Source organism: Heterodontus francisci, chromosome 4 (genome assembly GCF_036365525.1).
Source record: "Heterodontus francisci isolate sHetFra1 chromosome 4, sHetFra1.hap1, whole genome shotgun sequence".
Classification (NCBI taxonomy): Eukaryota; Metazoa; Chordata; class Chondrichthyes; order Heterodontiformes; family Heterodontidae; genus Heterodontus; species Heterodontus francisci.
This window is the reverse complement of record NC_090374.1, coordinates 188,012,396-188,036,466: the sequence shown is the minus strand read 5'-3', so window position 1 is coordinate 188,036,466 and position 24,071 is coordinate 188,012,396. Positions and strand designations below refer to the sequence as shown.

Sequence of the window (24,071 nt, the reverse complement as noted above, 5' to 3'; positions counted from 1 at the left end):
AGTTTTATTTTACAGTGTGCTAATGATCCTATTGAGCCCATTAGAGGATCAGCAGGATAGATGCCCTTTTTTTGTTCCATTGGATGCTTGCATGACTGACCTGTGAAAAGTTAGACTCTGGATGATGTGTCGAGTTCACCTCCTTTATATTGTTGCATGCCATCAGGGGTGAGAATATATGCTGCTGTCCTAATGGCAAATTAGCAATGTAAAACACCACTATAATTAAGAGTCTGATTTATGATAAAAATTTACAACAAACAGGCAGAAATACCAGAGGCCAACATTTTGAACCAATAAACTAGTTATGTACATACATTTATTTAATTAAGCATGATCGACTAAATAAGACATACATTTTTAAAGAATTTAATGCATGTTTGGTGATCTAGAAATTTAATGAAGCAATGAATTGAACTGACCCTGCTTTTTGTTAGTCTTTTAACTCACATGTTGTGACACTAGAACACATAAGTATAATGATAAAGCTACTCAAATGTCAAGAATTTTTATTACTATCCGAGGGTAGAAATGACTATCAATGTTATATTGCCTAATATATTCATAAAACAATTCTGCTCTTCGCTTTAATGAAGATGTTCATGTTTTATTTTACTTGGGTCATTGTCACTGTTAATATAGTGGAAAGAGGAATTGTATTAAGCATTTGTACAATAACATGACCACCAAAAATTTCTACCCTACTAACACAATGCAATCAAATAATATTATGGCATTAGTCATGGGTAGTTTAAAGGAACACAGTTTTAATTTCTTCAGAAATAGAAAATGAGCAAATCTTTAGCCTTGATATTAACATAGGGGCAGGATCTGTGCATGGGTTTGGGGGGTGTGGTTTGGCAGAGCAAGGCCCATTGAAATTTTAGCTCCTGCATCTCATTTCCATATTCAGGATCAAATTTCCATCCAAACCCAGCAAGTATGAATGACCGGCCGTCAAGCAGTAACAGCAATTTGGCCAGCAGGAGGCTCTGTCAGAGACCTGTGAGAACAACCCCAATAGTCAGCTATGTCTCAGGGAGGAGAATCCCAATTGGGGAAAGGGGTAGGATGGGGAAGAGCCTGGGGCTAGGGAGGTCCACAGTTTCTTGCAGGGCCAGGAGAAGCTCTCCTGCTCCTGTGGCCTACAATAAAACTAAAATATAATTGGTAAAGACTGAATTTTATGGGCCTTTCCTAGCAGGTTTAGGGTTTGGCCTGGTGGGAAACAACCACTACTCCCACAATCAATTCTCAGTTTAAAATCACGGGATTGGGTCCTGACGTCAGCATCTACGAATTTAAAGAGGACCCCGCTAGCTTGGATGGATGTCCTTGCCACCTGCAATTTAAAATTACGTCCAGTAGATCGGGGCGAGGAAGAAGCGGGCAAGTCCCCGGCTCCACCCTGCTTTCCTCTAGGTGGTGGGAGTTAAAATCAAGGCCTATGTCTATTAAAACACCAGTGCAATATCAGTTTTTTCTTGAACTAAAAAAACAATATAAATTGAAAAGCATGCTTCTACAAGGCTTAATTATACAACCAATGTATGCTGCTTTTACTGAAAACAAATAATTGTGAACATTTTCAGAGATTTTTTTTCTGACCCTCTTCCTTTTTATTGTGATTTGCTTCTAAATATTTCTCCAATGGTTTTCTTTTTTAGGATTGTATTTATGCAGGATTTTATGCAGCCGTTCTATTTGCAGAAATGTTTGAAACGTTTCGGCGATTTTATCTGGAAAATGAAGCCCTTGATTTGGAAGCTCTTAAGAAAGACGAACATGGTATGTTTGTCAATGTACAATTTTTTGGGATAATTTTGGTGCAAAACTAATTTGATCTGATTTTATTTAAAATTGTTCAAGAGTGCTGCATAACAAATTTCTTTCTTTTGGGCCTCCTTATCTCGAGAGACAATGGATACGCGCCTGGAGGTGGTCAGTGGTTTGTGAAGCAGCGCCTGGAGTGGCTATAAAGGCCAATTCTGGAGTGACAGGCTCTTCCACAGGTGCTGCAGAGAAATTTGTTTGTTGGGGCTGTTGCACAGTTGGCTCTCCCCTTGCGCCTCTGTCTTTTTTCCTGCCAACTACTAAGTCTCTTCGACTCGCCACAATTTAGCCCTGTCTTTATGGCTGCCCGCCAGCTCTGGCGAATGCTGGCAACTGACTCCCACGACTTGTGATCAATGTCACACGATTTCATGTCGCGTTTGCAGACGTCTTTATAACGGAGACATGGACGGCCGGTGGGTCTGATACCAGTGGCGAGCTCGCTGTACAATGTGTCTTTGGGGATCCTGCCATCTTCCATGCGGCTCACATGGCCAAGCCATCTCAAGCGCCGCTGACTCAGTAGTGTGTATAAGCTGGGGATGTTGGCCGCTTCAAGGACTTCTGTGTTGGAGATATAGTCCTGCCACCTGATGCCAAGTATTCTCCGAAGGCAGCGAAGATGGAATGAATTGAGACGTCGCTCTTGGCTGGCATACGTTGTCCAGGCCTCGCTGCCGTAGAGCAAGGTACTGAGGACACAGGCCTGATACACTCGGACTTTTGTGTTCCATGTCAGTGCGCCATTTTCCCACACTCTCTTGGCCAGTCTGAACATAGCAGTGGAAGCCTTACCCATGCGCTTGTTGATTTCTGCATCTAGAGACAGGTTACTGGTGATAGTTGAGCCTAGGTAGGTGAACTCTTGAACCACTTCCAGAGCGTGGTCGCCAATATTGATGGATGGAGCATTTCTGACATCCTGCCCCATGATGTTCGTTTTCTTGAGGCTGATGGTTAGGCCAAATTCATTGCAGGCAGACGCAAACCTGTCGATGAGACTCTGCAGGCATTCTTCAGTGTGAGATGTTAAAGCAGCATCGTCAGCAAAGAGGAGTTCTCTGATGAGGACTTTCCGTACTTTGGACTTCGCTCTTAGACGGGCAAGGTTGAACAACCTGCCCCCTGATCTTGTGTGGAGGAAAATTCCTTCTTCAGAGGATTTGAACGCATGTGAAAGCAGCAGGGAGAAGAAAATCCCAAAAAGTGTGGGTGCGAGAACACAGCCCTGTTTCACACCACTCAGGATTGGAAAGGGCTCTGATGAGGAGCCACCATGTTGAATTGTGCCTTTCATATTGTCATGGAATGAGGTGATGATACTTAGTAGCTTTGGTGGACATCCGATCTTTTCTAGTAGTCTGAAGAGACCACGTCTGCTGACGAGGTCAAAGGCTTTGGTGAGATCAATGAAAGCAATGTAGAGGGGCATCTGTTGTTCACGGCATTTCTCCTGTATCTGACGAAGGGAGAACAGCATGTCAATAGTCGATCTCTCTGCACGAAAGCCACACTGTGCCTCAGGGTAGACGCGCTCGGCCAGCTTCTGGAGCCTGTTCAGAGCGACTCGAGCAAAGACTTTCCCCACTATGCTGAGCAGGGAGATTCCACGGTAGTTGTTGCAGTCACCGCGGTCACCTTTGTTTTTATAGAGGGTGATGATGTTGGCATCGCGCATGTCCTGGGGTACTGCTCCCTCGTCCCAGCACAGGCATAGCAGTTCATGTAGTGCTGAGAGTATAGCAGGCTTGGCACTCTTGATTATTTCAGGGGTAATGCTGTCCTTCCCAGGGGCTTTTCCGCTGGCTAGGGAATCAATGGCATAACAAGTAACCACTCACCAATGTCTTTGGCAATAGATCAGTGTGAGTTTCTTCACTTTAATTGTTCATACCTCACAGTATCTTTTCTATTAAAATGTGAAATTTGGATTAGTGCTTGAGGAAGGAGTGAGATTTTCCATAAAGCTGTCAAATAAACTGGTCTTTGTGCTGCTGCTGTTTTCTTTAGTGCAACTCAGTTTTGATATCAAAGTAGTATTTGACTGAGTGTGGCACCAATAAGCCTAAATAAATTTGACATCAATGAGAATCAGGGAAAATCCTCTCCACTGGCTGGAGTCATACCTAGCATGAAGGAATATAGTTGTGGTTGTGAGAGGCCAATCATCTCAGTCCCAGGATATTGTTGCAGGAGTTCCTGGACAACACCCAGGCTTGGGCTGTTTAGTGGCAAGTAACATTCATGCCACACAAGTGGTAAACATGCACTGCACCTCCTCCCAAGTCCAGTATTTCCTTCCTGAGATGCAGTGTCCTGAACTAAATGCTGTGCTCCAGTTGGGGTGTAACCAGAGTTCTGTGCAGCTGTAATGTAACTTCTAGCCTTTGTATTCCAGCCCCTTTCAGATAAAGGCCAACTTTCTATTAGCCTCTTTAATGATTTTTGTACCTGCCCACTAGCTTTTAGCGATTTCTGTACTTGGACCCCTAAATCTTTCTGCTCGTCCACAGTTCTTAGCGTCTTGTCATTTAGAAAATACTCTGATCAACCTTTCTTAGGTCTAAGATGGATAACTCCACACTTGCCTACATTGAACTTCATCTGCCACAGTTTCGCCCACTTGTGTAATCGATCAATGGCCTTTGCAACTTTGGTCATCTACACTATTCACTGTGGCACCAAACTTTGTGTTGTCAACAAACTTCAGTATATGGCTCTCTCTTCTTTCATCTGAGTCATTTATAAATATAGTGAAAAGCTGTGGGCCCAGTACCGATCCCTTGGGGACACCACCAGTCATATCCTGACAATTTTGAGCACATACCCATTAAGCCTATTCCCTGTATCCTACCTTCAAACCAGTTTCCAGTTTAAGCAAATAGTGCTGTCAATTTTGTTAATAGTTTTGAATGTGGAATCTTGTCGAATGCCTTCTGGAAGTCCATATAAATGGCATCCACAGGCATTCCCTTTTCTACCACGTTAGTTACATCCTCAGAAAAGTCAAGTAAGTTCAATAGATATGTGATAGCTTTTACAAATCCGTGATGTCTCTCTCTGATCAGGAAATATCTCTCCAAATGATCGACCACTCTGCCCAAAATGAAATTTGGGGCTGAATTTTCCCATGACAGCAGAAATCTTGCCACCGGAGTTGAAAGCGGGAGGCAAGCCTGTTTTGGCCGGTGGCGGGCCCTGGGGAGGAATATTCCCAGGGCCAGCCACTTCATTGGCCACTGCCAGGACTGCAATCCCTATTAAGCTGCAAAGAGCTGTGGCCCGAGCAGCGCCACGGCTAGCAGTGCCCATTAGGATTGTGGGGTTGGGGTGGGTCGCTGAGGGCAGGTGGCGCTGTTGCCACGGGAGCAGCCATTGCCTCTGGGGGCACCACTGTGGGCCATAGAGTGCCCAAAAAAGAGGTCCCCCCCCCCCCACCACCTCCTTGAAGTCCACTGAGAGGCCACCAGGTTACACTGGATAGTCTCCCTATTCAGTGGCGGCCCTCCCACCTTTGGCAAAATGCCTGCAGAGGCAAGAATGGGCCCTTAATTGGCCACTTAGTGGCTCATTTGGGGTTCCGCAGGTGTCACATCTGCCAGCTTCCCACTGCTTGCAAAATGGCGTGGTAGCGGGAAGATGTTAGTCACGCCCCCGACTCCTTCCCGTGCCATTTCGCCAGCCTTCCCACCTCCCAGCCTGTCGCCAGGGTCTAGTAAAATTCAGCCTTAGTATTTTCCTCACAACTGGTGTTAGGCTAATAGGCCTATAATTTCCTAGTTTATCTCCCTTACCTGATTGAAACAGTAGTATAACATTTGCAGTTTTCCAATGCAAGTGGACAGTACCTGAATCAAGAGAGTTTTGGAATATCATGCCTAATGCATTAATAATTTTCTCACCTACTTCTTTTAATATTCTGAGGTAGAAACTGTCACATCCTGGTGATTTGTCTATCTTTAATAACAGTAGTTTTTCCATCACCATGTTTTTACTTGTATTGAATCTAATTGCGTCGTCCCCTTGATTTATTTGTAGCTGATGCACCAATTCACATCACTCTCTGCCCTGATAGGTGCCATTGACTTACTGAAGGAACCAAGTTCTGCTTCAGCATACAGAAGGGGCTGGTTCACCCTGTCTTTCTTGATCCGCATGCCGTGGGGAGCAATATCCGCGGGAGGAGGAACCAAGAGGCAGGTGCTGCCAATGTGGAAGCTCCCAGATGCAATCAGCAGCAGTCACCAAGGCACATTTGAGGCCAGAGAAGGCAGCGGGTCTACAGGCCCCGCATGACATACCTGCAGATGTCAGAGTGCCAGTGTCGGAGACAATTGCGGATCTCCAGAGAGGCGGTGAGACCTCTCTGTGCACTGCTGAATGATGACCTGCAGCTGATGCGCTTTGGTGGACACCCTATGCCTGTGGCCCTCAAAGTGACAGCAGCTCTTAAGTTCTACACCTCCGCATCATTCCAGGGATCCACTGGCGACCTGTGTGGGTTTCACAGTTAGCAGTTCACCGCTGTATCAGGGAGGTCACTGATGCCTTATACAGGAGGGCAGGTGACTATGTTCGCTTCAGGATGAACCCTGAGAGTCAGGCCCAGAGGGTCCTCAGATTTGGGACTATTGCGGGAATCCCACAGGTGCAAAGGGGTCATAGACTGCATGCATGAGGCCATCAAGGCTCCAACTGGACAGCCAGCTGCACACCTCAATAGAAAGGGTTTTTCTTCACTCAACCTGCATCGAGTATGTGACCACAAGAAGTGCTTCATGCAAGTGTGCCCGTTTTCTAGGCAGCTGCCATGACTCCTTCATCCTGCGCCAGTTCCAGGTAGGTGCTGCTGCTCTTCACTGCATCGGCTCAGATTCAGGGGTGGATTCTTGGAGACAAGGGCTACCCCTTGCAGACATGGCTCCTGAGAACCCCCACCAGCGATGTAGAGGAGAGATACAATGCCTGCCACAGCTCAACACAAGCTTCCATCAGGCAGGCCATCGGCATGCTGAAGATGCGCTTCCACTGCCTGGATAGATCAGGTGGGCCCCTACAGTACGCACCAGAAAAGGCTGCATACATTGTTGCTGTATGCTATAATAAAAGCAAAATACTGCGGATGCTGGAAATCTGAAACAAAAACAAGAAATGCTGGAATCACTCAGCAGGTCTGGCAGCATCTGTGGAAAGAGAAGCAGAGTTAACGTTTTGGGTCAGTTCCGAAGAAGGGTCACTGACCCGAAACGTTAACTCTGCTTCTCTTTCCACAGATGCTGCCAGACCTGCTGAGTGATTCCAGCATTTCTTGTTTTTGTTGCTGTATGCTATGTTCTGCACACTTTGCAATGCAGAGGGAGGAGGCCTTGCAGGATGATGAGAGATCTCTGACATTGAGGATACAGCAGCATATGTGCATGGGACGACACCACGGTGAGCACCGAGCAAGGGATTCACGACAACGCCTTATTGCTGAGCGCTTCCACAATCCCTGAAGTGCAGCATATGCTCCCCACATCACACATCGCCGTCCTTCATCGACTCTGCAGTCTTGTGCATCTGTGACATCTGTGTCTCCACCATTACTGGCAGCATTACTGACTGAGCCATTGCCCATGTGACTGCATCCGTGTAGTGCCACATCACCACTGATATGGCAATGATATTCCATACATTGGCAGTTATGTGAGGTCAATGATGTAATGGGAAGGCACATAATCGGTACATGCTTGTATGCATCATTCACACAGAAAAAAGGATATCCATGTTACAAGTGATATGGGTTGCTGCATCCTCTGAGGTTGTCTCTTCCTCAGAGGTGCTGGAGGTCTCCAGGGCCTCTAATGCCGACTTGGAGCGTTGCCCTGCAAGATACAATGTGAAGAGCACAGTTTTAAGTATTATGATACACATGTCACGAATATGACAGCATTGTGTCCAAAAATGAAATGCTTTGAGTAATCCTTGTCCAAAATGTCGCATCCTCCCTGGCTGCCAGCCTGCTCCAGGGTCTCCTCCTCAGCATGTGTTAGCGGTCTGACGTCTGGCACCTCTCCACAGGTCCTGGACACCTTCCTCGCATTGTAGGCCCTCTTCACCTGGACGAGCAAGGATGCAGATATTGAACATTGCCAAACAACAACATGACGCATGTCAAAACAAGGGCGCTTCAACAAAAAGTGGGGGACAATCAGTTTGTAATACGACGTCAGCCTGTCATGTAGGTGCCATGCTTTGAGGTGCAAACGAGGGTGAGTTCTTTCACACATGCAGCCCCTCATGTGGCATCAATCCTCCCTGCCCAACCTCCCTGTCTTTGACATGGCAGTGGTGGCACCCATGTGCCACTCTGTGTGACGACAGTCCAGTCAAACGGAGCCATTCAACAAAGTGCATCTTACCTTTGCCGAGATTGTTCACCCTCTTGTGGCACTGCACCCAGTCTCGTCGGATGACCACATGGCAGCTTACTTCCTCTGCTTTCTTTGTCCAGGCTTGTTTGATCAGGCAGGAGGAACTCTTCTTTCCATCGCTGGGGTAAAGGACCTCCCGCCTTTCCCATGCAGCCTAGAAGAGAGTGCACAGGGAGGCATCGGTTAACTACAGGGCCACCCTTCCTCGCACCTCTGCCATCTCTAGTGCCTTGCAGGGGTTGTTCCTTGGCAGATGGGGCTCTTCAGCCGTCAATGCTGGCTGGTCAGCTCCAGCAGCAAAGGTTTAAATGTGCAAGAGGTTGTATGCAGGGCTTGCTGCCATTTATATATGGCGCCAGCATCTATTGACTTGTCAGCTGATGTTGTTCCAAGCGTTGTACAGTCCATCCCCGCCGTGTGATTGTGGGGGAGGGGCTGGCTGAACCGGACATGCAAATGGGCCACCATTTTTTGAGCCCACCACCACGAGTGGCGGCGGGCTCTTAACTCAACTACTTTGGGCTGGATTTTAACGATTCAGGTCTGTGACCTTCCATCAGTATTCTCTGTCATCTGGTTACCAATCCTCCTGCCAGTGGAAACAGTTTCTCCTTATGGACATTATCAAAACCCTCAATATTTTGAACACTTCCTTTCAGTCTGCTCTTAACTTTCTCTGTGCTGAAGAGAACAATCCCCGCTACCCAGTTCTCTGCACATAACTGAAATACCTCAGCCGGGTACCAGCCTGGTAAATCTCCACTGCACCCTTTCCAATGCTTTGACATTTCTAAATTATTTTACTTTCCTTCCACTTATTCCTGGTAGTTTAATCAGCAGACTGAGGATGTGGTTTAATGTCGGGAAATAGTTTGTTAATTTTAAATTGTATTTGTTTTAAAATATAGTATTAATATCAAAGCTAAAACTGCAAAATGTGCTCAGTGTCATAACATAAAATCTGGTGTTTACTTTTAATTTAGATATTTATTTCTTTGTGAGCTGGCTGGAAAAATACCACCAACAGCATACTGATGCTGTCAGCATTAAGCAGAATAAAAACTTAGGACTGCTGCTGGTTGATAATACGGTACTTAAGAAGACTCTAATACCTTCACCTCTACGTTGTCTGGAGGTAAACATTGTTCATCCATCTAAAATCATATGACTTTTCTTGTTGGTTACATGTATGTAACAAAATAAGCAGATTTAGATTATGGTCTTTGGGTCATAAGAGTTCATTCTGATATGAATCTATTAACAGCTAGTTATCTAGATGGTTAACTGGTCAAGTATTCCTTGATCAAAGTGTAGATCATTCTATAACTTGTTTTTTTGGGTTGTTTTTCTCACTTATGCTTTTCGTATTTTTGAGATAACAACTGGTTCAGTGCTTTCCCTGACAGTATGACAGAGGCCTAGTGCGGAGGCATCTACAGTTACATTTTTGACACTCCATATTATTGTGGGTTGAGTTCCAATATATGTGATACTGTGTTGTCCGGTTTGTTCAATTTCTAAGTGCTATGACTCATTTTTTTTGTGTCCTCATTTTATAATTAGTTGAGTGACAACATAGAATAAACAATTGTTCCTTATTTTGCAGTTGTTCATTCATGGTGGAACTCAATTCACTATAATGTGGGGTGCCAAGCAATGTTTAAAATGGGGATATTCTGACCTTATTTTCATATTTTAATTTAGAAAATACTATCACTATACCTATAATGGAAACTGCTGATGTAAATTTGTCATGCAGTAATTACACTCTCCTGCCAGTGGTGGCACTGCAATATAACTACAGCATGACAAGTTCACGTAGTTTCAACTACAAATGTCGACATGTTAGAAATGTTGGAGAGATAAGCTTGGAGTTGTCTCTGTGCCAGGAATGAGTGTACTAGATGTAAAATATTTTTGCTTTTTGATTTATGAGAGGAAATTACAATTGACAACATAAACAGAGATTTGAAGGCTGAGGGAAAGTTTACATTGCAATTACTGACCTTAGTGGCAGCCTGGCCAACTGTGAAACTTTCTTCAACTTCATGTTACACTGGTCCTGTTATTATAACTTCAGCTCCAGGCCTTTATACCTTATATTTTCCGTGACCTTTAACCTTAGTTTACATTAGCTTTCATTAACTCAACATACTGGACTCACTGTCACTCATTGAACTGTCTGTCTAACGACACCTGGGGGAAAGGATAAAAGCAACATTGAAAACAACCTTTGCTAGAAATCATGTGCTTTAAGCTCAATAAACAACAAACCTTGGTGACCTGTGGAAGATGTTTACAGAGAAGCCACAAGTCAAGGTTTATGGAGGTCAGGAGGTTGACTTTTTATTTGGGGTTTTCAAGTCAGTTGGGGTGGTAACAGTTTTGAAGAAAGTTGGTGTTTTGCCTTCCAAGGAAAAAGAAACCCCACTGAGAAACCCAGTGTGTCAGCTCCTCTTTCCTCCTGTCTTTGGGAAAACCCTGCGATTCAAGTGTGTGTTGGCTGAAACTTCTGATGCCACATGTCCTGGAAAGCCTACCAGATGATTTCATTACATCTCCAGAACAAATTGCTTCTGAAAAGATCCCAGTGACCCATCTCCGTATGCCCGGATGCCAAACCAAAAGGGACAAAGACAAAGGACAAGGAACAGTACAGCACAGGAACAGGCCATTCGGCCCTCCAAGCCTGCGCCGATCTTGATGCCTGTCTAAACTAAAACCTTCTGCACTTCTGGGGACCGTATCCCTCTATTCCCATCTATTCATGTATTTGTCAAGATGCCTCTTAAACGTCGCTATCGCACCTGCTTCCACCACCTCCCCCGGCAGCAAGTTCCAGGCACTCACCACCCTCTGTGTAAAGAACTTGCCTCGCACATCTTCTCTAAACTTTGCCCCTCGCACCTCAAACCTATGTCCCCTAGTAACTGACTCTTCCAACCTGGGAAAAAGCTTCTGACTATCCACTCTGTCCATGCCACTCATAACTTTGGAAACCTTTATCATGTCGCCCCTCCACCTCCATCGTTCCAGTGAAAACAATCCGAGTTCATTCAACCTCTCCTCATAGCTAATGCCCTCCAGACCAGGCAACATCCTGGTAAACCTCTTCTGTACCCTCTCCAAAGCCTCCACGTCCTTCTGGTAGTGTGGCGACCAGAATTGCACGCAATATTCTAAGTGTGGCCTAACTAAGGTTCTGTACAGCTGCAGCATGACTTGCCAATTTTTATACTCTATGCCCCGACCGATGAAGGCAAGCATGCCGTATGCCTTCTTGACTACCTTATCCACCTGCGTTGCTACTTTCAGTGACCTGTGGACCTGTACGCCCAGATCTCTCTGCCTGTCAATACTCCTAAGGGTTCTGTTATTTACTGTATACTTCCCACCTGCATTAGACCTTCCAAAATGCATTACCTCACATTTGTCCTGATTAAACTCCATCTGCCATTTCTCTGCCCAAGTCTCCAACCGATCTATATCCTGCTGTATCCTCTGACAATCCTCATCATTATCCACAACTCCACCAACCTTTGTGTCGTCTGCAAACTTACAAATCAGACCAGTTACATTTTCCTCCAAATCATTTATATATAATACAAACAGCAAAGGTCCCAGCACTGATCCCTGCGGAACACCAATAGTCACAGCCCGCCATTCAGAAAAGCACCCTTCCACTGTTATCCTCTGTCTTCTGTGACTGAGCCAGTTCTTAGTTTTAGAAATACAGCACTGAAACAGGCCCTTCGGCCCACCGAGTGTGTGCGTACCATCAACCACCCATTTATACTAATCCTACACTAATTCCATATTCCTACCACATCCCCACCTGTCCCTATATTTCCCTACCACCTACCTATATTAGGGGCAATTGCTAATGGCCAATTTACCTGTCAACCTGCAAGTCTTTGGCTTGTGGGAGGAAACCGGAGCACCCGGAGGAAACCCACGCAGACACAGGTAGAACTTGCAAACTCCACACAGGCAGTACCCAGAATTGAACCCGGGTCGCTGGAGCTGTGAGGCTGCGGTGCTAACCACTGCGCCACTGTGCCGCCCACTGTATCCATCTTGCCAGCTCACCTCTGATCCCGTGTGACTTCACCTTTTGTACCAATATGCCATGAGGGACCTTGTCAAAGGCTTTACTGAAGTCCATATAGATAACATCCACTGCTCTTCCTTCATCAATCATCTTCTTCACTTCCTCAAAAAACTCAATCAAGTTAGTGAGACACGACCTCCCCTTCACAAAACCATGCTGCCTCTCGCTAATAAGTGCATTTGTTTCCAAATGGGAGTAAATCCTGTCCCGAAGAATCCTCTCTAATAATTTCCCTACCACTGACGTAAGGCTCACCGGCCTATAATTTCCTGGATTATCCTTACCACCCTTCTTAAACAAAGGAACAACATTGTCTAATCTCCAGTCCTCTGGGATCTCACCTGTACAAAGATTTCTGTCAAGGTCCCAGCAATTTCTTCCCTTGCCTCTCTCAGTATTCTGGGGTAGATCCCATCAGGCCCTGGGGACTTATCTACCTTAATGCAAGACGCCCAACACCTCCATTTTGATAACGACATGACCCAGACTATCTACACTCCCTTCCCTAGGCTCATCATCCACCAAGTCCTTCTCTTTGGTGAATACTGATGCAAAGTACTCATTTAGTACCTCGCCCATTTCCTCTTGCTCCACACATAGATTCCCTTCTCTGTTCTTGAGTGGGTCAACCCTTTCCCTAGTTACCCTTTTGCTCTCTATGTACGTATAAAAAGCCTTGGGATTTTCCTTAATCCTGTTTGCCAATGACTTTTCATGACCCCTTTTAGCCCTCCTGACTCCTTGCTTAAATTCCTTTCTAATGTCTTTATATTCCTCAAGGGATTCGTCTGTTCCTAGCCTTCCAGTCCTTACAAATGCTTCCTTTTTCTTTTTGACTAGGCTCACAATATCCCGCGTTATCCAAGGTTCCTGAAACTTGCCATACTTATCCTTCTTCCTCACAGGAACGTGTTGGTCCTGGATTCTAATCAACTGACGTTTGAAAGACTCCTACATGTCAGATGTTGATTTACCCTCAAACAGCCACCCCAAATCTAAAATCTTCAGTTCCTGCCTAATATTGTTATAATTAGCCTTCCTCCAATTTAGCACCTTCATCCGAGGACTAATCTTATCCTTATCCACAAGTACCTTAAAACTTTCGGAATTATGGTCACTGTTCCCGAAATGCTCCCCTACTGAGACTTCGACCACCTGGCCAGGCTCATTCCCCAATACCAGGTCCAGTACGGCCCCATCCCTAGTTGGACTATCTACATATTGTTTCAAGAAGCTCTCCTGGATGCTCCTTACAAAGTCTGCCCCATCCAAGCCCCAAGCACTAAGTGAGTCCCAATCAATATAGGGGAAGTTAAAATCATCCACCACTACAACCCTGTTACCTTTACATCTTTCCAAAATCTGTCTACATATCTGCTCCTCTACCTCCCGCTGGCTGTTGGGAGGCCTGTAGTAAACCCCCAACATCGTGACTGCACCCTTCCTATTCCTGAGCTCCACCCATATTGCCTCGCTGCACGGCCCCTCCGAGGTGTCCTCCCGCAGTACAGCTGTGATATTCTCCTTAACCAGTAATGCAACTCCCCCACCCGTTTTACATCCCCCTCTATCCCGCCTGAAGCTTCTAAATCCCGGAACATTTAGCTGCCAATCCTGTCCTTCCCTCAACCAAGTCTCTGTAATAGCAACAACATCATAGTTCCAAGTACTAATCCAAGCTCTAAGTTCATCTGCCTTACCTGTTATACTTCTCGCATTGAAACAAATGCACTTCAGACCACCAGTCCTGCTGTGCTCAGCAACATCTCCCTGCCTGCTCTTACTCTTAGTCTTACTGGCCTTATTTACTAGTTCCCCCTCAGTTATTTCACCTGCTGTCCTACTGCCCTGGTTCCCACCCCCCCGCCACACTAGTTTAAACCTTCCCGAGTGACACTATGAAACCTCGTAGCCAGGATATTTGTGCCCCTCCAGTTTAGATGCAACCCGTCCTTCTTGTACAGGTCCCATCTGTCCCTGAAGAGATCCCAATGATCTAGATATCTGAAACCCTCCCTCCTACATCAGCTGTTCAGCCACACGTTTAGCTGCACTATCTTCCTATTTCTAGCCCCACTGGCACGTGGCACAGGGAGTAATCCCGAGATTACAACCCTAGAGGTCCTGTCTTTTAACTTTCTACCTAACTCCCTAAACTCCCCCTGCAGGACCTCGTCACTCTTCCTGCCTATGTCGTTGGTACCGATGTGTACCACAACCTCTGGCTGTTCACCCTCCACCTTCAGAATGCCCCCTGTCCGTTCAGAGACATCCTTGACCCTGGCACCAGGGAGGCAACATACCATCCTGGAGTCTCTTTCACATCCACAGAAGTGCCTATCTGTGCCCCTGAATATAGAGTCCCCTATAACTATTGCTCTTCTGCGCTTTGTCCCTTCCTGCTGCACAACAGTGCCAACCGTGGTGCCACGGCTCTGGCTGCTGCTGTTGTTTTCCCCTGATAGGCCATCCCCCCCCCAACAGTATCCAAAACGGTATACTTGTTAGAGAGGGGGATAGCCACAGGAACAACTGACTTCCTTCCAGATCTTCTTTTTATTAAAGAATTAGCAAGTAAAAAATATTCATTTTTGTCTTTTTTTGTAAAAGACCTCTGCAGAGAGAATTTCTGTATTTTCTTCACTGTGTGTGTGTGTATGTGGAGAATTTAAAAAGGGAACATTCATATTTCAATCTGTGTGTTAATGCTTTGCTTCATTACTGGATAAGTCTTGTTTGATAATTAACTGATAATTTTGTTGTTTATTAAAGAAATTTGGTTGGTGTATTTTATTCTGGGACAAAGAGTAGAGTATATAATCGACCGCTTCAGTAACTGGGTAAACATTTAAATATATGCTGTAACCTGTGGAGAAGTAGAACTAGAAAAGACAATGCACTCCTCCCACCTTGGTTCTAACGTATAATTGGGGACTCTGTGCAGGATAACCCAACGCCAACAATGTGCAATTGTAAGGGGGTAATAATAATTGAATAGGGGAAAAGTTAAAAAAAAATGTTTCTTGTGCATTAAAGTTTACACTCCCAGAATGTCTTTGTTAGTTGCTACAACCTTTCTGGGGAAGGAAGATGTATCCCTGAGTGATTTGAGAAACTTAACCAAGGTTAGACAAAAGGAATTGACAGAAATGTTGGCATTAGAGTTAAAACCAGGAGTTAAGGAAGCAGATATATTTGAAATTGGAAGAAGAAAAAGGCAAACCAGATGGTAGTGCACTTGAATTAGCTAAAATTCAGTTGCAGATGAGGCTACTTGAACTTGACAAAGAAAAAGAATTGGAAAAACCTAAGCTTGAACAGGCAAGAAAATTGACCATCAAAAAAATTTGAACTACAATTTCAAAGATAAAATGAAAGAGAAGGAAGGGAACTTGAATTTTAAAAGTTGGAACTAAGACAAAGGGGTGATCTTAACTCCAATAAAAATTTTGGTGGGAATGATCTGACACCAGGAGAGCTGGACACTGCTTATGCAAAGCAGGTTGATGGGCAGAGCTCATGAAGTTTATGCCATGCTTTCTGATGGCAAAAAAGACTATTCTCACTGCTTATGAGTTAGTTCCTGAAGCGTACAGGCAGAAATTTGAGAACCTCCAAGAGACAGTCTGGGCAGACTTATATAGAATTTGAGATGTAAAGCAAATTAATTTTGATCATTATCAGGCACTAAAGGCAAAGGCCACGTCTGAGAACCTTAGGGAACTAATTCTCCTGGAAGAATTTAAATATTCACTCCCTCCATTCGTAAGAACCCATGTAGAGAACCAGAAAGTTTCAACAGCCAGACAGGCAGCAGAAATCGCTAATGATTACGAGCTTGTTTATAAACTTATACCTTTTGTCCATCACCCCCACAAACCCGAGAAGGATAGAAGCTGGGAGGGTAAAAGGAATGGAAGTAGCCGGGGACAAGAAGGAACAGCTGGGAACACCCCAGGATCTTCTCAGGCCAGAAAGAAAGATGCTGAGGTTGGAAGTGAGGTCCTCAAACCTAAGTGTTGCCATTGTCACAAGGTGAGACACCTTTGTGCAGAATGCTGGAAGTTGCGGTGTAAACCCATGGGACTTATTGGGGTGCACAAGGCCAATGTAGAGAAAGGGTCCTGAGCGAGAGTATGACAGATCAGGCTGTAGCTCTGACTGCAGCTGTAAGACCAAGTACAGACTACCACTGTGAGTGCGGGGGCCTGAACAAGATACCTGAAAGTTATAGGGAATTCTTGTCAATAGGAAAAGTAACTCCTTATCCCTCAAGTGAGGCAGGTAAACCTATAGTTATACTTAGGGATACAGGGACCACCCAAAATCTTTTGCTGGGGAAAGGCATACCTTTTCCACCAGAGAGCTCATTGAATGCCAAGGTTACCTTCAAGAGTTGCTGAAGGTAAGCATGCAGGTGCAACAGGTGGTAAAAAAGGCAAATGGTATGTTGGCCTTCATAGCGAGAGGATTCGAGTAAATCGAGTACAGGAGCAGGGATGTCTTGCTGCAATTATACAAGGCCTTGGTGAGGCCACACCTGGAATATTGTGTGCAGTTTTGGTCTCCTTATCTGAGGAAGGATGTTCTTGCTATAGAGGGAGTGCAGCGAAGGTTTACCAGACTGATTCCTGGGATGGCGGGACTGACGTACGAGGAGAGATTGAGTCGATTAGGATTATATTTGCTGGAGTTCAGAAGAATGAGGGGGGATCTCATAGAAACCTATAAAATTCTAACCGGACTTGACAGAAAAGATGCAGGAAGGATGTTTCCGATGGTGGGGGAGTCCAGAACCAGGGGTCATAATCTAAGAATATGGGGTAAACCTTTCAGGACTGAGATGAGGAGAAATTTCTTCACCCGAGAGTGGTGAGCCTGTGGAATTCGCTACCATAGAAAGCAGTTGAGGCCAAAACATTGTATGTTTTCAAGAAGGAGTTATATATAGCTCTTGGGGTGAAAGGGATCAAAGGATATAGGGGAAAAGTGGGAACAGGTTATTGAGTTAGATGATTAGCCATGATCATAATGAATGGTGGAGCAGGCTCGAAGAGCCAAATGGCCTACTCCTGCTCCTATTTTCTATGTTTCTATGTTTTGTGAATGGTATCAGCGGGGAGTATATACCCGTACCTTTGTATCCCTTTAACAAATCTGTTATAAGAAATGTTGCGCTGCCCATTCTGTCAATACAGTCTTCCAGGCGAGGAATTGGGTAGGAATCTGCTTTTGTCATTGCATTAACCTTTCTGTAATGTCTGCAAGATCTAGGCACTAACATCACTGGGGAACTCCAGCTGCTTTGATAGGGTTAAACTAGGTGGTTTTCCAACATGTGTTAGATTTCCGCTTTTACTTGAATAGAGTGGAGACTTAGCAGAGAGGTCAGTGATGGTACCTGTCGGAGTTGTCCGTAGTTTGCCTGTAAACGGAGTTGACCTACTGGGGAATGATTTGGTCAGAGCAAAGGTCGTAGCTTCTCCAGTAGTCATGGAAAAACTAGGTGAAGTCAAAGAGGCAGAGCAGTTGCAGGAAAAGGTACCAGGAATTTTTCCTTCATGTGTAGTGACCTGAGCAGTGGCCAAGCAAGTTCTATTGTCGGCCGTCAGATTGGCACCACAGTCAGATAGCCGAATATATGAAACTTTCTTTGGGCCTTTGATAATCCAAAGGAAATGTTCAGTAAGTTTTCTCTGATCAAGGCTCAGCAAGCCGATCCAGAGTTAAGTAAATTATCACAATTGGCTCTAACTGAAGCTGAGGCAAAGGGAGTTCCAGAAGGCTACTATATTAAAAATGGGATTCTGATGAGGAATTGGAGACCTTCTCACAGACCCACAGGTGAAAAACGCACAGTTGTTCAGCATGTGGTACCGCCCAAGTATCACCGGGAAACATTAAGGATAGTGCATGAAACTCCTATAGCGGGATATGTGGGGATCCAGAAGACCCAATCGTGTATAAGTCAACATTTTTAAAGGCCAGGTCTTTCCAAGGACTTGGTGCAGTTTTGTAAAACGTACCATGTGTGCTAGTTTGTGGGCAAATCTGCAACCTGCCAACAAACTGGCACCTCTAATTCCCATACCAGTTTTTGGGGAACCATTTAGTAGGGTGTTAGAATAGAATAGAATCATCGAAAGTTTCAGGCACAGAAAGAGGCTACTTGGCCCATCATGTCTGTGCTGGCCAAAAAAAATCCACCCATTCTAATCCCACCTTCCAGCATTTGGTTTGTAACCCTGCATATTGCAACACTTGAGGTGTACACTCAGACTCCTTTTGAATGAGTTGAGGGTTTCTGCCTCAACTACCCTTTCAGGCAATTAGTTCCAGACCCCCACCACCCTCTGGGTGAAAAAACTTTTTCTCATCTCCCCTCTAATTATTCTACCAAGCACTTTAAATCTATGCCCCCTAGTCACTGACCTCTCTGCTAAGGTAAATAGGCCCTTCACCTCCACTCTATCCAGGTAAAAGCAGAAATCCAATACATGTTGGAAAATCACCTAATTGAACCCTGTCAAAGCAGCTGGAGTTCCCCAGTGGTGGCCATGCCTAACCCTGATGGTTCAACTACATTCTGCAGACATTACAGAAAGGTTAATGCAGTAACAAAAGCAGATTCCTACCCAATTCCTCACTTGTTAGACTGTATTGACTAAGAGGGCAGTGCCACATTTCTTACAGTAGATTTATTGAAGGGATATTGGCAAGTTCCTTTAACACCCCGAGCTAAAGAAATATCGCCTTTGTCACACCAGGAGGTCGTTTCCATTGCTGAGCAATGCCTTTCGGGCTAAAAATGCCCTAGCCACTTTTCAGAGACTAATGAACCAAGTAATAGCCAGTGTTCCTAAATGTGTAGTTTACCTTGATGATGTGCTGATATACAGTGACACTTGGAAGTACCACTTGGAACAGCTAGACACTCTGTTTATAAAATTACAATCTGCTGATTTAGTAGTAAACCTTGCAAAAAGTAAATTTTCAAAAGCCAGAGTAACCTACCTCAGGCATATAGTAGGGCAAGGACAAGTGTTGTCAAGAACAGCATAAGTACAAGCATTGATGGGGTTCCCTCCCAAACGACTAAGCGAGAAATCATGAGGTTTTGGGGATATGTGGTTTTTACTACAAGTTTGTACAAAATTTTAGGATGATAGCTGCTCCACTGACATATTTGCTGAAAATAAAGAAAACCAAGATAGTGTGATCAGTAGAGTGCCAAGCATCTTTTGAGAGGCTGAAATTTGATTAATGAACAGTGTTGGCTGCTCCAAATTTCACTCAGGGGTCGGTGCAGTCCTGTTGCAAGACAATGAGTCAGGCATAGAAAGGCCAGTGGGATACTTTGCCAAAAAGCTAAATCAACACCAAAAAAGATATTCAACAGTGGAAAAGAAACCCTGAGCTTATTACTGGCATGTTGAAGTCTATGTTCACGATGAGAGGCACTGGTATATACTGATCATAAACCCCTAGCCTTTGTGTAAAAATTCAAAAACCAGAATGCCAGACTATTCCGATGGAGTTTACTATTGTAACCTTATCACGTAAAGATTATCCATATTGTGGGGCAACATCATTTAATTGCGAATGATTTGTGTAGGATTTAGCTTTGCTTTGAGTTATCTGACTGCAAAGCAGAACTGTAGTAACTGTGGTTAAAGAGTGAATGAGAATGAGTGTGTAAATGTGTTTTAATGTTTGACTCTCATCTTCTGTTTCATCACTCTTTGTAATGAAACACATTTAAAAATCATGTTTGAATCCTGCAAGGATGGAATTGTTATGCAAGCGCTTCCATTTTTTGTTAATTTTTTTTTGAGGACGTGTGTTTTAAAACTGAAAAGATTCCATGGATGGTGTTTTTTTCAGATAGTTCACTGAAACGACACTTGAGATGTTGTTTAAAACAACATTTGCTGGAAATCATGTGCTTTAAGCTCAATAAACAACAGAAACCTTGGTGACCTAGGAAAGATGTTTACAGAGAAGCCACATGTCCAGATTTATGGAGGTCAGGAGGTTGACTTTCTGTTTGGGGCTTGGATATTGTTTTCAATTCAGTTAGAGTGTGAACTGCTTTGAAAACAGTGGGTGTTTTACCTGCCAAGGACAAAGAAACCCCAGCTCATTTTGCCTGCACCTCTTTAAGAGACCCTGTGAAGGTCAGTGTGTCAGCTCCTCTTTCCTCCTGTCTTTGGGAAAACCCTGAAATTCAAGTGTATGTTGGCTGAAACTCCTGATGCCACATCTCCTGGAAAGCCTACCAGACGAATTGCTTCTGAAAAGATCCCAATGACTTATCTCCTTATACCCTGACGCCATACCAAAAGGGACAACTGACTTCCTTTCATATTTTACTTTTTTTTCAAGTATTAGCAATTATTTGACCATTTTAAAATCTTTTTGGAACAGAACTCTGCAGAGAGAATTTCTGTATGTTTTTCTGTCTGTGCGTGTGTGTGTGCGTGCATGCGCACGCACCGGGTGGGGAGGGATTTAAAAAGGGAACTTTCATATTTCAATCTGTGTGTTAATGCTTTGCTTCATTACTGGATAAGTCTTGTTTGATAATAAACTGATAATTTTGTTGTTTATTGAAGAACTTTGGTTGGTGTATTTTATTCTGGGACAAAGAGTAGGGTATATAATTGACCACATCGGTCACTGGGTAATTGAGAAATAGCGGTAAGTCAGAAAATGGAAGGGAGGGAGGAACTCAAGAAAATTACAGTCACCAGGAAGTAGTACTGAGCAACTTGTTGGAGCTGCGAGCTGACAAGTGCCCGGGTCCTGATGGACTTCATCCTAGGGTCTTAAAAGAAGTGGCTAGTGAGATAGTTGATGTGTTGGTTTTAATTTTCAAAATTCCCTAGATTTGGGGATGGTTCCATTAAATTCGGAAATAGCCAATGTAACTCCTTCATTCAAAAAGAGAGGGAGACAGAAATTAAGAAACTACAGGCCAGTTATCTTAACATCTGTCTTAGGAAAAATCTTGGAAGCTATTATTAAAGACGTTATAGCAGGGCACTTAGAAAAATTCAAGGTTATCAGGCAGAGCTAACATAGTTCTGTGAAAGGGCAATCATGTTTAACCAATTTATTGGAGTTCTTTGAAGTAGTTCTTTGAAGAAGTAATGTGTGCTGTGGATCAAGGGGGAACTGGTGGATGTACTGTATTTTGATTTCCAGAAGGCATTTGATAAGGTGCCACATTAAAGGGTATTGTGGAAAATAAAAGCTCATGGTGTAGGGGTAAGATATTGGCATGGATAGAAGATTGACGAGCAAATAGGAAATAGAGAGTAGGCTTAAATGAGTCATTTTCTGGTTGGCAAGATGTAACGAGTGGTGTTGTGTTACGACTGAGGTGGGAGCAATGCACTGTCCATTCAGTCCCATCCCTCACAGGTCATAGCATATTATTAAAATTTTCCCACCTAACTGAAAAACAGGCAAATTAAACACTTTATTAACCCCCAGAATAAAAAAACCCAGAATACACCTAACCAGATATCTTTAGACAACAACAAATTAATTATTTATTAAAAAACTAAATCTTAAACACTATGAAGATAAACCTGTGTCGAAAAGAATTTATAACTTCCTATTTATCCTAACCCTCATGCACACACACATACATTCAAAAATCAACTGTTAACTGGTTTTAAAAATTGGTGTTTCTTAGGAATAAAGTAATGTCATGAAGACACCTGCCAAGAATGAGGCATATTCATTTTGTCACATGAACATTAATTTTAAACTGTTGCTGGAGTGGAGAGATGACTTGTTTAAAGAGATCAGCAATGGCTGGAAAAAAATGCATCCTAATAGATAGTTGCCTAGGAACAGACAATGAGAACTGCTCGCTGATTCAATTAACAGAGATTGATCTGGGCAATGGTGATCCACATCTTGTCGGTGTAAGAGACAGCAATACATCCCCCCCCCCCCCCACCCCCGCCGAGAGCTTTGGAATCCATGGAATCCACAAATGCAGGAGTTTGTTAAAAAAGTGACCAACATGACGAACCTGTTGGCCCAGGTTTGGTGGTCTGGTTTTGAACTGCTGACAGAATAACTTGGATCAGACTGCAGATTACAACTGAACTTGGAAAAAGAGCGTCTCTCTCTCTGTCTCTCTCTCTCCCTCTCTTACTAATCTCCGGATCCACTGAAGTCACATACACTTCAAGAGAGAAAAGACTCCTACATCGAAACATGTTTTAAAGTGTGCACGGGGCCCCAACGAAATGGCAAGACTTACCGGCAACCAAAGACTTGACATTGAACTCAAAAGATCGTAATTAGATGCCAGCTATTGCCTCAAACATTTCCCCTTTATTCTTTCCACTTCTGTCTCCATCTGCGTATGTGTTTATCGCGTATGCATGCTTCATGGTTGCATCATGTATTCGTAGTTGTTAACCGAATTAAAGTTTAAGATGAATAAACTTCCACCTTTCTTGTTTAAATCTAAGAAAACCTGTCTGATTGATTTCTTTGCCTTGCAATTGGAAAGCAGTGAACAAGGAATCACGGAGGTGAAGCTAAAAACACGGTGTTTTTAAAATTAAACCCTGTTACGGTTAAATCAGGCAAATGCTGAGAGGGAATCCTTAGACCCCTTTCACACCTGGTTGTAACAGTAATTAGCTGGGTTGTAAGTCCTGGGAGGGTTACGTTCCCAGTTGATGAGGTGTCCCAGAATCGAAGAATCAGATGCCATTCCAAATCTCCATGCGAATTTGACGAAGCAGTCTTTAATAGATAGGCATTTAAAGTACTTCAGCTGCAGCAGGTGTACCATAGTTCTTTCAATGAAGAGTATAACAACTGGTCTACTTGGATATTCAAATTGACAGTCCTGCTATAGAAACTTTACTGAGAATTCCAGAAAACACAAACAGGTAATAGAGAGAGTTACTTCTGTATCAGGGACTTCTTAGAGTTTCGAAGTAAAACGAAATTTACTTCCTCCAACAATAAAAATGTTCTTTCCCAGGTTTTTTTCTCCTTAGGCAAACACATTCTGAGCTCAATGTAGACTTTCTCTGCTGACATATAGACAGCTTCTCTTTTAGTAAGCACACTTCATTGGGTTCCAGATCAGACTAGTTTCAGCCAGTCCCTGCACACAGTCAAATTGAAACATTACAGCACATCTCCTGCTATTGCCTAGGAAACAGGCTTGTTGTGGCACACTGTTCTGAATGAATCCAAAAACATCTCTTTCTGTCCTAAAGGCATACTGTTTTAAACACCTCAGCATTTGGCGAAATGAAACGCCATTCCTAAAAAATGCGTTTCATTACAATGCTAAACAGAAACTGGGAAAAAAAACACTTCAAGCATTTTTTTTCACATTCATGCCCTCGTTCACTCTACTGTTAATTAACAAAATTTTTCTGTATACCATCGACCTCCATGTAACATAACAAGGTTAAATTCATCGCAAAGCATCGACGATAACATTGTTTTCCTCTGAAATATGTACAATTTCCAAATGATAAGGCTGTAACAACAAACTCCATCTAAATATCTAGCATGTCATTTTTAAAATTTTTTCGCAAATATTCATGGGTTATGGTCAGTGTATATTAGTGTTTCTATTCTTGGTGGACATGTACTTCGAAATGTTTGAGAACCAGAAAAATCCTAATGTTTCTTTTTCCACAGTGGAATACTTTTTTTGGTGG

At 43.7% G+C, this 24,071-nt stretch overlaps 1 protein-coding gene across 3 annotated transcripts in view; it reads left to right on the top strand.

Moving 5' to 3' along the window:
- Positions 1-24,071, top strand: part of dnah6 (dynein, axonemal, heavy chain 6) — a 554,194-nt gene that overhangs the window by 83,830 nt on the left and 446,293 nt on the right. For all 3 annotated transcript variants that reach the window (XM_068030693.1, XM_068030691.1, XM_068030692.1), the window contains 2 exons: positions 1,668-1,788; positions 9,230-9,381. In XM_068030693.1, the coding sequence (XP_067886794.1) occupies positions 1,668-1,788; positions 9,230-9,381 (273 nt within the window). The remainder of the gene's footprint in view (positions 1-1,667; positions 1,789-9,229; positions 9,382-24,071) is intronic.